Source organism: Gopherus flavomarginatus, chromosome 1 (genome assembly GCF_025201925.1).
Source record: "Gopherus flavomarginatus isolate rGopFla2 chromosome 1, rGopFla2.mat.asm, whole genome shotgun sequence".
NCBI lineage: Eukaryota > Metazoa > Chordata > Testudines > Testudinidae > Gopherus > Gopherus flavomarginatus.
In genome coordinates this window covers 184,969,675-184,982,360 of record NC_066617.1, presented here as the reverse complement: position 1 = coordinate 184,982,360, position 12,686 = coordinate 184,969,675, and the positions used below count along the sequence as shown (strand labels likewise).

The 12,686-nt window shown below is 37.9% G+C and overlaps 2 protein-coding genes across 11 annotated transcripts in view; one reads left to right on the top strand and one right to left on the bottom strand.

The window, feature by feature from the left end:
• Positions 1 to 12,686, top strand: part of LOC127055132 (uncharacterized) — a 1,051,551-nt gene that overhangs the window by 382,924 nt on the left and 655,941 nt on the right. The gene's annotated exons all lie outside the window — the stretch shown is intronic.
• The window catches only part of GBE1 (1,4-alpha-glucan branching enzyme 1), a 302,275-nt gene that overhangs the window by 103,816 nt on the left and 185,773 nt on the right, over positions 1 to 12,686 (bottom strand). For all 10 annotated transcript variants that reach the window (XM_050958316.1, XM_050958334.1, XM_050958362.1 and 7 more), the window contains 2 exons: positions 612 to 727; positions 209 to 336 (listed from right to left, as the gene is read on the bottom strand). In XM_050958316.1, coding sequence (XP_050814273.1) covers positions 209 to 336; positions 612 to 727 — 244 coding nt within the window. The remainder of the gene's footprint in view (positions 1 to 208; positions 337 to 611; positions 728 to 12,686) is intronic.

Here is a 12,686-nt window from a genome sequence, read left to right as displayed (position 1 = left end):
CTGATATTTTTCTTTAGAAAAATTGTCACTAATAACTAGCAGGTAATGTTCACTACAATGGAAACTGATTCATGTTAAATGATGTAAAATATATGAATAACCCTAAAGAAGTTGTAATAAAGACCGTATGACATTTCAAAAGTATACCTATTTACTGATACTATAAACCTTTACTCGGATATAAAGAAATGGCTAAACTGAATATTACCTCAGCTACTGTTATAGATTCTGGATGCAATAAATGAATCATGTGGTTGGCCATTATTAGATAAACGAGGGCATCTTCATCCACATGTAGACCAAAATATTCATGGTAATCTCCACTGAAGCCAGTACCTAGCGACCAAAAAAGATCAAGGCCCCAAATATAATGAGTCAGATTTACAAATATCTAGCTTTAAAAAAAACAAAACAAAACACAAAAAAAACCCACTTGAAATAATGCATTTAATCGCAGCACAGCAAAAGATTAACAAACTTGCTATTTTAAAATAGCTTAAATGTAGATCTACCCAGTGCATCTTCTTGTTATTACCATTTCCTGAAAAGTGCGGCAGTAAAACCAAGAGACAGGGTATTCTTTAATTAAAAACTAGGATTAATCTACTTACCAATTCCATGATTGTGATATAGCATAGATGTAATACCATCAAACCGGAAGCCATCAAAGCCATATTCTTCTATCCACCATCTCAAATTAGAGAGAAGGAATCTCAGAACTTCCCAACTAGAATATTAATAGGAACAATTTCTAAAGTTTAAGACATAAAAATATACAAAAGTTTCCTAACACAATGTATTCTCTACTTAATACTTGTACCAGCCATATTCTACTGGATGTTGTTCCATCATAATGAACATGTCAAACAACGTTCTTTATTGTTTTTCCATACAAAATTTCATTTTACCAAAACAATTTTCATTTTAACAGAATGCAATTTTAAGATGGAGGCAGTTATGCTGAATTTGTTTTAGAAATGATAATCCAATATAACATGCATGTTACTTTTAATCTAGATATTCCTTACTACTACTTTTCTTTGTTTCTCAAAATATGGTTAAATCCAGTGAAATATGGTTTATGCTGTATTTGAAAAATCAGAACCACAATTTCATACTAGCCAAGGCTTAGCTCCAAAGTAAATTATACATTTCTGTGATCTGCAGATCAAAAGAAAGCAAACATCTTACATTAAAATAAATTTTAAAAAAATCATTTTTGGCATTTGCAAGAAGTAAGCTACCAATAACTATACTGCCTGTAGCCAGTTTAAAATTGTGACTAAATTATCAAAATTCAGGAAATTGGAAAATTAACGTTTCAATAGCAATGCTAGCTCAATTACATGGCACAATCTATATAGTTTATGCTACATATTATACAATAACAACAATTACAATATGAATGAATATGTTAAATGACACATTTACACCTCAATCCTGCAATGCACTCTGTCTTTGCAGAGCCCTACTGAAGTCAATTGGGTTATACTGGGCCTGCTTGCCCATACACAGAGAATTCCAGAAGCACGTTCTTACACACAAACCACAATTAATTAAATAAATACTATTATATATACACTTACTGGTGCATTAACCTTTTCTTTGATTATAAAGTCCATTTATTTTAATTGCACATCCTTTGAGCTATCATCTTTTTTTGGCCATAAGATTTAATTTATTTTAGCAGAAAGAAAATCTTTAAGGCTGTCTATGCATTTAAGCTGCCTGAGGTGCTTAAAATGTTAGAAAACAACTTTTAAAACCTTTTTTTTTTTAAATATCTACAGCAGCATAAGCTGCTAAAACACACCGACAAGCATACTTTTATTAAAAATAAGCTGTTTACAGTCCTCAAAGTTTCCCAACATGCACTTCTTGAGTACAAAAAAACTAGAGCGATATGCACAGAGTATCTGTAAGTGTGAATGTAGGCTGCATCTACACTGCAACCAGGAATGTAATCTGAAGCTTGTAGACATATCCAAACTTGCTTTAAACTATGTAACTCATTAAGAGGAGCAGGGAGGATACAGTGACGTGGGCTGTACAAGCCTGCTTGACCGCAGTGATCTCCACAGATTAAAAAATGAACTTGTGCCCTTTTGTGTTTTTGTAATGAGTAAAAAGCGCCCTACAAGTTGTTCAAAAATAACTTTTAGAAGTAGCCAAGTTTTTTGTTAATATTAGAAATTCAGGTCTCACCAACCCTAGAAAGCTACAGCAACTGGATAGCCAGTGAAATCAGCACATCACAAGAGTCAAAAGCTGAGTAACTGAGAGCTAAAGGAATTTTTAGTAAGATTCTTTGTTTGATTTTTGACAATACCTATGTAATTTTAATGGACTACCAAGTACATTAGACAAACGATGCTTTTGTTAAAGAATAAGCATCCCTACCCTTCAGTTAAAATGTAATTGCCATTGGGTTCACTCCCACTCTCAACTTTAGGGTACAGATGTGTGGACCTGCATGAGAACCCCTAAGCTTAATTACCAGTTTAGATCTGGTTGTTCCCACCACCCAAATAGTTTAAAACAGCTGTTTATGAGTCATTTGGGAAACACTGTCTTCCCCCTGAAAATCTCTCCCTCCCAAGTACTGTAACCCTTCCCTGGGTAACCTTGAGAGACTTCTCCATCAATTTCCTGGTGAACACTGATCCAAACCCCTTGGATCTTAAATCAAGGAAAAAAATCAATCAGGTTCTTAAAAAGAAGAGACTTCTAATTAAGGAAAAGAGGTAAAAGAAATACCTCTGAGAGGTTAGCATGCAAGCTTCTCTCACAAACAACAGATTCAAAACACAGAGGATGTTCCCATGGGGGAAAAACCTTAGTTACAGAAAAGAAAACCCAATTTGATTGTCCCTCTAATGCAAAAAGACAAAGTCACAAAAGAAAATAAACACAAGCTAATTCTTCCTTCTCTAATACTACCCTGGGTGATTCCCTGATCTTTTCACCCCCGTACAGAACTTAATGAATAGAACAAAGGAAGAACTTCCCTCCTTCCTCTTTAAACATCTTGTCCCCCCATTGGTTCCTCTGGTCAGGAGTCAGCTAGGCTAGGTGAACTTCTTAACCCTTAACTGTCTGTTTATGACAGTAATACTTAAAAACCCTCAAGCAAGTCCTTCAGGAAAATCTTATTTCATATGAGAAACATGAAAAATAGAGTAAAGGTGAATTATTTTAAAAGTTGTAAATACAGCAGAACCTCAGAGTTATGAACACCAGAGTCATAAACTGACCAGTCAATCACACACCTCATTTGGAACCAGAAGTACAGAGTCAGGAAGCAGCAGACAAATTTAAAAAAAGGCAAATACAGTACAACACTGTATTAAGCAAACTGCTACAAAATAAAGGGAACATTTAAAAAAATATGAACAGATAAAGAAACTGATTCGGTGTTTGTTTCATTAAAAATAAGATGGCTGAAAGCAGTATTTTTCTTCTACAAGTAAAGTTTCAAAGCTGTATTAATGATATACCATATATAGAAGACTGTTGTGGAATAATATATTATACATCATGTGCCTTTTCTATTTGCAACAGAATTCAAATTCAAAGGCAAGGGAGAATTAACATAAGATCTTGATTAAGCAGTATTCTAGTTAAAAAAAAGACATTTAAAAACTTCCAGTAAGCACAGCAGCAGCTAATTTTATGTATGTTTTGTAATATTGAGTAATTACAGTGTATTTTCAAAAGAAATAGCTGACTGTTATCCATATAACTTAAAAACACAGGACAAATATGTTATAGTACGAGATGTACATAAGGTCCTTAAATTAAAACAATATATTACATTGCATTCACTAAAATGAATTAGAAGGAAGAGTAAGCTACTATTTTCCACCTACGTAAACAGAACCAAAAATTGTATCACTTTAAGCTGTAAATTAGGGGTTCTCTAATTTTTGAATGTTCTCTGACTTACACAACAGGAATAAGGAAAATACTTGCTTTTCGTTGATTTCATCATGTTAAAATCCCTTTACACATTAGTCACTTAAAAAAAATAATCTCACACCAGCTTTGCGGATATGCAGTTTTCTCATTATTTAGTAATCTGTACTTTGAGTCCTACATCAGACAGGATCTCATTTGGGAAGAATCAGGAAAAAAAAAAAAAGACGCTTCTGTCAAGCGATAATTCATTCATGGTGATGTAGCCAGCTCAAAAGTAACATGTATTGATTAAAATATTTGAAAATGCACATTTAGTGCCTATTTGTACTTAATAATTATTTGGGGGCAGGGAATCCCTTATTTGTTGGGACATTGACCTTTGGTTATAATGTAATTACTTACAGGTTCTGTTCAGCCTAAATTTGCCTCAGCAGCCGCTGGCATATAGAGACAAACCTCTCATGCTATACAGATGCAGAGGCTATTTTGCAGAGGTAATCCTCAGAAACAGCCACTTAATGTGTACCTAGTACTCTTGTCTGTCTCTCTCTCTCTCTCTCTCTCTCTCTCTCTCAACTAATTGGAATATGATCCAAGACAGCCCACTCCTCCCCAAAATTAGGGAAATTTGGATACTAATTTTTCTATATGCAACCAACCTTTGGGGGCTCAAATCCAGTAGTATAAATGAACAACTCTGTTTTCCAGCAGAGTTTTGCTCTTTCCAGAATATTAAAAATTAAAAATACATTTAGTAAAAAAATAGTATGTAGATCTCTCAATTTAGAAGACTGTTTTAGAATAATCTGGGAGACAGTTTTTTTTAGTTAATTGATTCAGAGATACATAAGAAGATAAATAGAACAAAGTAGCACCTTCAACAGATTAGCCTTCTATAAAATGATTGTTTTCTGACATTTGAAACTTAAGTAAACTATCATCACAAAACTATTGGTATCTCTCTGTTAATCTTCACAAAAAATACAAAAAAATGGAGGTCTCTTGCATGCAAGTGCCCTTTGCAAGTATAAGTCTAACAACTGCTCCTACTGAGAAGTATTTAAATACAATTAATATTTAAGTGCTCATACTGTGAAGATAGGAAGGTTTTGCAAATATGCAGTTATTCGGCTTAAATCAGATACTAATATAAAAGAATAGATGGATGCTATATTTTTATTGAGAGAAATGTATTCCAATATTGCCAAGACAGACAAGTGATTTCTGCTTTAGCTAGCACATAACTCAAATCAATACTAGTTCTTGCTTTCCTGTCCTTCCCCTCACTTCCCCCCACAATTACAGATTAACAGCCTTTGAGAACATGCTTCAATAAAGAGTATCTTTATCACTTCTTGAAGTGTAGTTCATCATTCTTAGGGCACATTCTTTCTTTTACTAATGAAAGTTTAATAAGGGAAAACATTAATAGACATTACAGTTGTTACTCTTTTTTTTTTTTTGCACTATATTAGAGCGGTGCTTTATCTTCCTTGAAAACTTGAGAGTTTTCATGCCAGAAACCCGTCTCCCCTCAAGTAATTTCACAATAGGCATTTATACACCCAAGTTCTTAAAAAGGATAATCATGCTTAATACTTAAACATTGCAATTAAAAAAAAAACAAAACTTAAGTAAATTCAGGGCTATCAATTTTTATAATGCAAAAGACATTTGCACTGCAGACAGCTGAAGTGGGAGCTAACAATCCTAAATAGTCCAAGGAAAGACACAGCTGAAGTGAAATTAAAACAGTTCTATTTGACATCTAGTGTTCTTTATTGATTCAAGGATTCTTTAGGGGATTAAAAAAGGGTCTTTCACTCCAATGCCAGATCTGAAAAATTATACAAGAGTATCTTCATCATTATCATCCACATTTGGATAAAGAAAGATGGCAGGCTCTCTATCTTCAGGAATTGCTTAAAGAGGCTGAGGGAATGTTCTATGAACTCTCTGCTCTTGGGAATGTGGCCTGCTCAGAACTAAGCAATAATGAGATCTATTTCAATATTTCTGTTCATATGTAATGTTCACTTACATGTTACAAATGCCTAACAGCAAATAATAATAATGAAAGGAAACTTTTGCCAGACAGTCTTAAGGAGAAGGAATGGTGGACACCTCTGTAGAATCTGTAAAGCTAATTCAAAACACAACCACTTACTGCCAACCCTAATTACATGAAGTGCTTATTAAACCTTCAGGAATGAATGTTTTTATTTTTATTGAGTTGATTTACTACTCCATAACCCAAAATGGGTCATACTCAGTGTACATCACTGAGATTTTACAACATGATTTTGGAAAGAATATATTTTTCATACCAGATGTTACTTCCAGAGCATTTACTCTATGAAACATAAAATTCTTCTCTGTGCAAGAACAGAAAAGTAGCCATTTATCCAGTACTCTGACAATTTCATTATTAGACAAATGTTATTTAACACGGAGTCAATTTGCTTTAATAGCATCTGACCTTAGCATCCTTACAATATTTCATAAAATGTCAGAAAAGTCATTTTGAAATGTTTTGTCTTTTTGCTTTCATAACAGCAAAACTCTCCTCCCCTTCCTCTGAGGTCCAAGCTTCTGTTGATATCTTAGAGGTGTAATGGCTTGTCTACATGGTGCTTCAGTCCACACCAAAGGGGTATAAATAGCAGTCTGCACTAGCGTGTCATCCACTAACCAAACCTTGCTGGTGCATACTAAAAGTTTCATAGTGCACATTAATGTAGTCCTGTTTCAAACAATATTATGTTAACTTGTGCTAGGGAACTTTCAGTGCATATCAGCAGATTCCAGGTGGGCCAGTTCATGAGCCACACACTAGTACAGACCAAAATTTACATTCTTCTGCTGCAGGCTATAACATTGCCTAGACAAGCTCTCAGTCTAGAGATGGTGGCTGTCACACGGAAGTATCTGAGCAAGAGAGGAGGACTTGCAGTTCCTAACCACCAGAGACAAGAGGTCATGGTGATATTCTACATGGCTGGAGACAGATAACTATAGGTAGACAGTGGACACCAGAGAGAAGAGAAGCAGAAGGAATTCCATACAACTATAAGTTTCAAATCAATGCCAGGTCCTCAAAATGAAAAACTATGGGAAGATACTGTATGAAAAGATGACGACTATTTATATCATTGTTGCTACCACTCATATAGTTGCAAAAAGTCTTTACATGTAAGATATCATTTTAAAAATTATACTCTGCTTTGTAGGATTATCACATTTATATGCCTGTATCCTCTTTTTATATGAAGTTATGAAACTTTGCTGTGTGTCTGTATCTCAAACATGTTCTGTTCCTGGGTAACTCCCACCAAATTTACATTCAAACTAGCCTTCACTGGTTGATGGGGCATCCATGTGGTGATCGGCCATTGAAAGGAATCCGCTCTTCAGGGAACCTTTCCTGAGGAGGACTCAGACAGTGTGGAGCCAATGGCTACCCCTATGATTCAGCAAAGCATGTAAGGACACGTGACCTAAGATGCCATCTTTTAGCAGTAACTTCCCATGCTCATGTGACCATGGACCCCATATCAGCCAGTAGCTTTCCACTGCACATGGGCTGAGCTATAAATTGCAAGCTGTGACATCAGTTCTTTGTCTTCATTCCTGCTTCTCTGGACTGTGATTTTTTAAGGAAGATTTGAACACAGGACTGAATAACTCCCAACCTGCTTGGGTGACCCAGAGAAACTTAAACTAGCAGATTTAACATCACTGCAATTATCCTGACCTGTAAACTCTGAAATCAAATGTAATGTGTAGGATTCTTTTAACCATTTAAAAACTCTTCTCTTCTTTTTTTATTATTAAACTTTTAGTTACTGAAGGAATTGGCTTCAGCATGATATTCGGTAAGATCCAAAGTATACATATTGACCTGGGTAAGTGGCTGATCCTTTGGGATCAGAAGAATCTTATATATGATGAATCTGGTTATCAGTAACCTCTCATCATGAAGATCAGATGTCTGGGTGGTGATAGGGGCTGGATTGCCTAAGGAGACAGTGTTTTTAGCTTCTTGGTAACCAGTGTGGTGATACATGGGCTTATTTTGTTACTGGTTTTGGGAATCTATAAAATAAACCACCAGTTTTTGAGGTGTCTGCCATTTCTTTTTTATCAGTCTGTCCTGAATTTGGCACTCTCAGCTGTGACTCACACCAGGCATGGCCCACAGATCTCTCTCAAGATTCAGCAGGTCCAAGGTAACAAAGATGTACAGGGCACACATGTGGAGGCAGCTTGGTCCAACCAGTAAGAAATTCAAGCTTCTCCTCAAAGAGTTCTCCAACTGCCCTAGGAAGACAGATTACCCTTGTTGAAAATTCCAGACTCAGAAGAATCAAACGAACATTTTGCAAGGACGATCAAACAACAGGACAGCATGTTGCCTTCCCAGAGCCAAGACATGAGATGTCACTAAGTCGACAGGCAAGAATCCAGCGGTGATTATTCATATCTGCCCTAGTGACATTGCATCTTAAAATATCGCACAGATAATACATGACTTCAGGGAACTTATATATTCATATATATAAGTTCCCTGAAGTCATGTATTATCTGTGCGATATTTTAAGATGCAATGTTCCACAGTCAACAGTTTTCATACCAAACTACCCTAGAATGCCCAGCAATACTAACAAATTTTAGACAAGTTCTTGGAAATCTCTCTATAATTTGTCTGTTTTGTGATAGAACAAAATAAATCATAGCTTTGTCACACAGAAGCGTGACTTCTAAGGGAAAATACAGTATTTTTAAGTCTATTAAATTTGCTTTTAAGGTCTTACAGTTCAGCAAGAACAAGATGTGAGGAGCACTCTAAAGATTCAGTCTTAATTAAAGATGGAAAAACTTTAAGAGTAGGAAGTTCAACAATATGGACATTTATTGAAAAATAAGAGCAGTAATATTCTGTTGTAAAAACTGTAAAATAAGGTGGATAAAAAGTTGTTAATGAAGAACTGCTTTCTGTTCTATTCTATTATTTGAAACTTATTATGAAGGAGAGTTGGTGACTCCATAGTTAAGGTTGAGTGGAATTTGTGCTTTAACAAACAATTTTTCATAGTGCCCTAAAATCCACAAGCACATTCATCTTCATCTGGTCTTAAAGTAAGGTTAGGGAGGCAAATGTTGAACCATTATGGTCCTGGGAGTCCAGAGAATGAGGGGTGAGGCAGAGTAGAGACCCATTATTTTATTTTTCCCCCTTCTCATAACTTTGAGCACACTTGTGGCTTAAACTCTGGCACTGACTTTAATTTTACCTCAGCTAATGTCCAGTAACCAATTCCAAGTCAAGATAGCAATATTTTCAAGTTACAAGAGGAGCTTTCCGGCTATATAATTGCTATGCACTTAGGATGCACATCAGAAAATGTGATTTGTCCATGGCATCACCAGACTGGTATAACAAGCTTGTAAAGATGATCAGCTCATTTCACACTCACTTGGTGGCTTAGGGGATCAGGTCATAGTCCTTAAATCACAGAACCATCCACAGAGCAAGAGTTCTCAAAGAAGGACTCGATCATCTGCTATTTTCAGCTTGCCTTCCATTTCAATGCTTTTGGAAGTTTTTCAAAAAGTGAAAATAATACTATGGGGTAGCCTTTGGCAAATCATTTTTAAGGTAAAGCACAACTATTTGTTTAGGAGATGATTTTTCAAAATGCTCTGAAAATCCATGTGCATAGTCAGTTGTTTTGAAAACTGCTGTGCCACATCAGGGCAGGGATAGACTTAGTGATGCAAGTTTGGAATCAGTTTCTTCAAAAATATATTCCCCAAAGAAACTGAGCTGATTTTCAAATCTTACAACTTTTTCACAGAGATAGGGGGAACAGTGTGGCTCTGACACTCATTTAAAAGCAAAACAAGGAAACAGAACAACCAACCAACAAAAAAAACAATGGACTGCCCCTGAACTCAGCTATTCAAATAGAACCAAGAACCAGTTTAGAAATGCAAAATTCTGAAGTTATTATGCTACAAAGTTTTTAACGCTTCTCCTTACAGATGATTCACAGCTCTGAAAGTTCTTCACAGACTCTTTGCAAATGACACAAAGGAGAAAATATATTGGCCTTGAACCCCAAAATTATGAATCTGAATCTGCTCTTTCGGAGATTTGTGTGCTGGGTTCATTAGCACTCAACTTGCTTTACTGGGCTCATTTTGGAAGCAAGACTGTTGTCTGCAGTTTTGAGTAAGTGTACATTAATGCTATGTACACATCTGTCTGAGTCCCACCTGAGAGTCAGTCAATACTGTGTCCAGGATATGAAAAATAGGCCACTTCACATTTCTGTGAACTTCCTATGCTATTCCCCCATGGAAGCCCCTTGTAGCCTGCCCACAACTGTTCTGTAATCATGCCTGCCCCACTATACAGTTTTAAGAAAAAACAAGAAACAAATCACTGTCAAAACACTGCTAAACAGAGAGAGTTAAATATAGCTGCAATTCCAGACCATAGAGGGTGACTAAAACCTAAACTTTTGAAAATCAGGAAATAGAGTTAAGATAATGTCTCCCACACAACTTTAACTCTGCCCCATTTGAAAGATATCCCAATGGGTCTCAGATTTTAAGACTACTCTTCTTGAACTTGTAGAGGGCAGCAAGGAAAGTAAAACAAAGTAGGGTATTCTCACACCTTGTCTTTATGACAACAGTAGAGTCAGACTAGGATTAGTAAAGATGAGCTATCTAGGCATGACAGACCACTTTGTCTTTTCCAGAGATAAAACCACCCAGAGATGCCAGATGTTATAATATAATATATGGAGATATACCTATCTCATAGAACTGAAAGGGACCCTGAAAGGTCATTTAGTCCAGCCCCCTACCTTCACTAGCAAGACCAAGTACTGATTTTGCCCCAGATCCCTAAGTGGCCCCCCTTCAAGGATTGAACTAACAACCCTCGGTTTAGCAGGCCAATGCTCAAACCACTGAGGCCATGGCTACACTAGAGAGTTGCAGCGCTGGTGAGGGGGTTACAGCGCTGCAACTTAGGATGTGGCCACACTTGCAAAGCACGGCCAGCGCTGCAACTCCCTGGTTACAGCGCTGGCTGTACACCCGGTCGAGCCTCGGGTGTAGCGATTCCAGCGCTGGTGATCCAGCGCTGGTCAGCAAGTGTGGACCCCACCAGCGCTTTTATTGACCTCCGGGGTATAAGGAGGTATCCCAGAATTCCTGTCCACAACAAACCGGAAGAAAGGGAGAGCTCGGAGTTCAGCCAAACTGTTTATTTAAAAAAACAAACACAGCTCCTGTTTGCTGAGCGAGCAGAGGCAGGCAGGGGAATTACTTTGGAATGTTCACAGCTGTTTGCTTGAAGAGAGAAACAGCACGCTCACACGGCAGAGGGGGAGGGGGAAGTCCATGTTGAGCAGATGCTTATCTGGTCTGATGGCTATTTAGGAGTACATAATTTGCATTTAGTGAATGAGAGAGGGGTGGGGAAAGGGGGTCAGAACTTTTAAAATGATTGAAGGTAGGCACTGTGTGTCTTCCAGTCCTTAGAACTTGCAAGGCAGGGAGCTGAGAACAGTGTCAACTCCAAAAATCCATTCTGTCTGTCTCCTCCACGCTCCCTGTCACATTCCAACCCACCCCCCTCTTTTGAAAAGCATGTTGCAGCCACTTGAACGCTGGGATAGCTGCCCACAATGCACCACTCCCAACAGCGCTGCAAATGCTGCAAATGTGGCCACACTGCAGCGCTGGCCCTACACAGCTGTACGAACACAGCTGTAACTACCAGCGCTGCAGAACTAAGTGTAGCTATGGCCTGAGCTATCCCTCTGTTAACCATTCTTTATCCTAAGGACTCCCCTCTGGGATTCCCCCAAGGCTAGCCTTGAGAGAGCCTGGGGTTCATTGGGATGTGTGCCTAACAGCAAAACCCCACAAAGGATCAGTACAATGCAAAGGATAGAGAGGGTGCATGGCTCTGCATAAATGCCAGCATAGGCTTGACATTCTGATGAGTATTGAGAGGATGCAATGTAGCAAAGCACTCTTACCTTCCCCTTTCTTTCTGACATATTTAGTCGAATGTGGGGCGGTGACTGACAGCCATATCCTACAGAGGGTTTTTTTGTTTTTTTTTTTTTAAATCATATATTGATAGATTTTAGAACTAAGGTAGACCAGCGGTTATCAAACTATGGGTCTGGACCCCGTTTTAATGGGATTGCCAGGGCTGACGTTAGACTTGCCGAAGCCCAAGCCCCATTGCCTGGGGCCAAAGCCAAAGCCCAAGGACTTCAACAGTGGATGGCAGGGCTCAGGCACCCCACCTGGGTGTGAAGCCCATGAGTTTCAGCTTTGTTCCCACCACCACCACCACCACCCCCCCCCCAGCGTGGCAAGACCCACGCAGGCTCAAGCTTTGGTCCCTGCTCCCAGGGTCACGTAGTAATGTTTATTGTCAGAAGGGGGTTGTGCAAGGAAGTTTGAGAAACTCTGAGATACACTATTATGATAATCTTCGGCCGCTCAAATATAAAACTCCACCACAAAACCTACCCCTCCCACCAAAAAAAAAGAGGATCCATGATCCTTCTAGATGCAGCTGCACTTTGCTTTCTGATGGCAAGGTCAGGTAACCTGCTGCACTTAATCCATGGATCAGTACAGCTACACCTAAGATGAAGAGATGTATGAGACTACGAATAAGAGATAGTATGGAACTGTGCAAGACATAGCACATACATCATGGAAAGTGG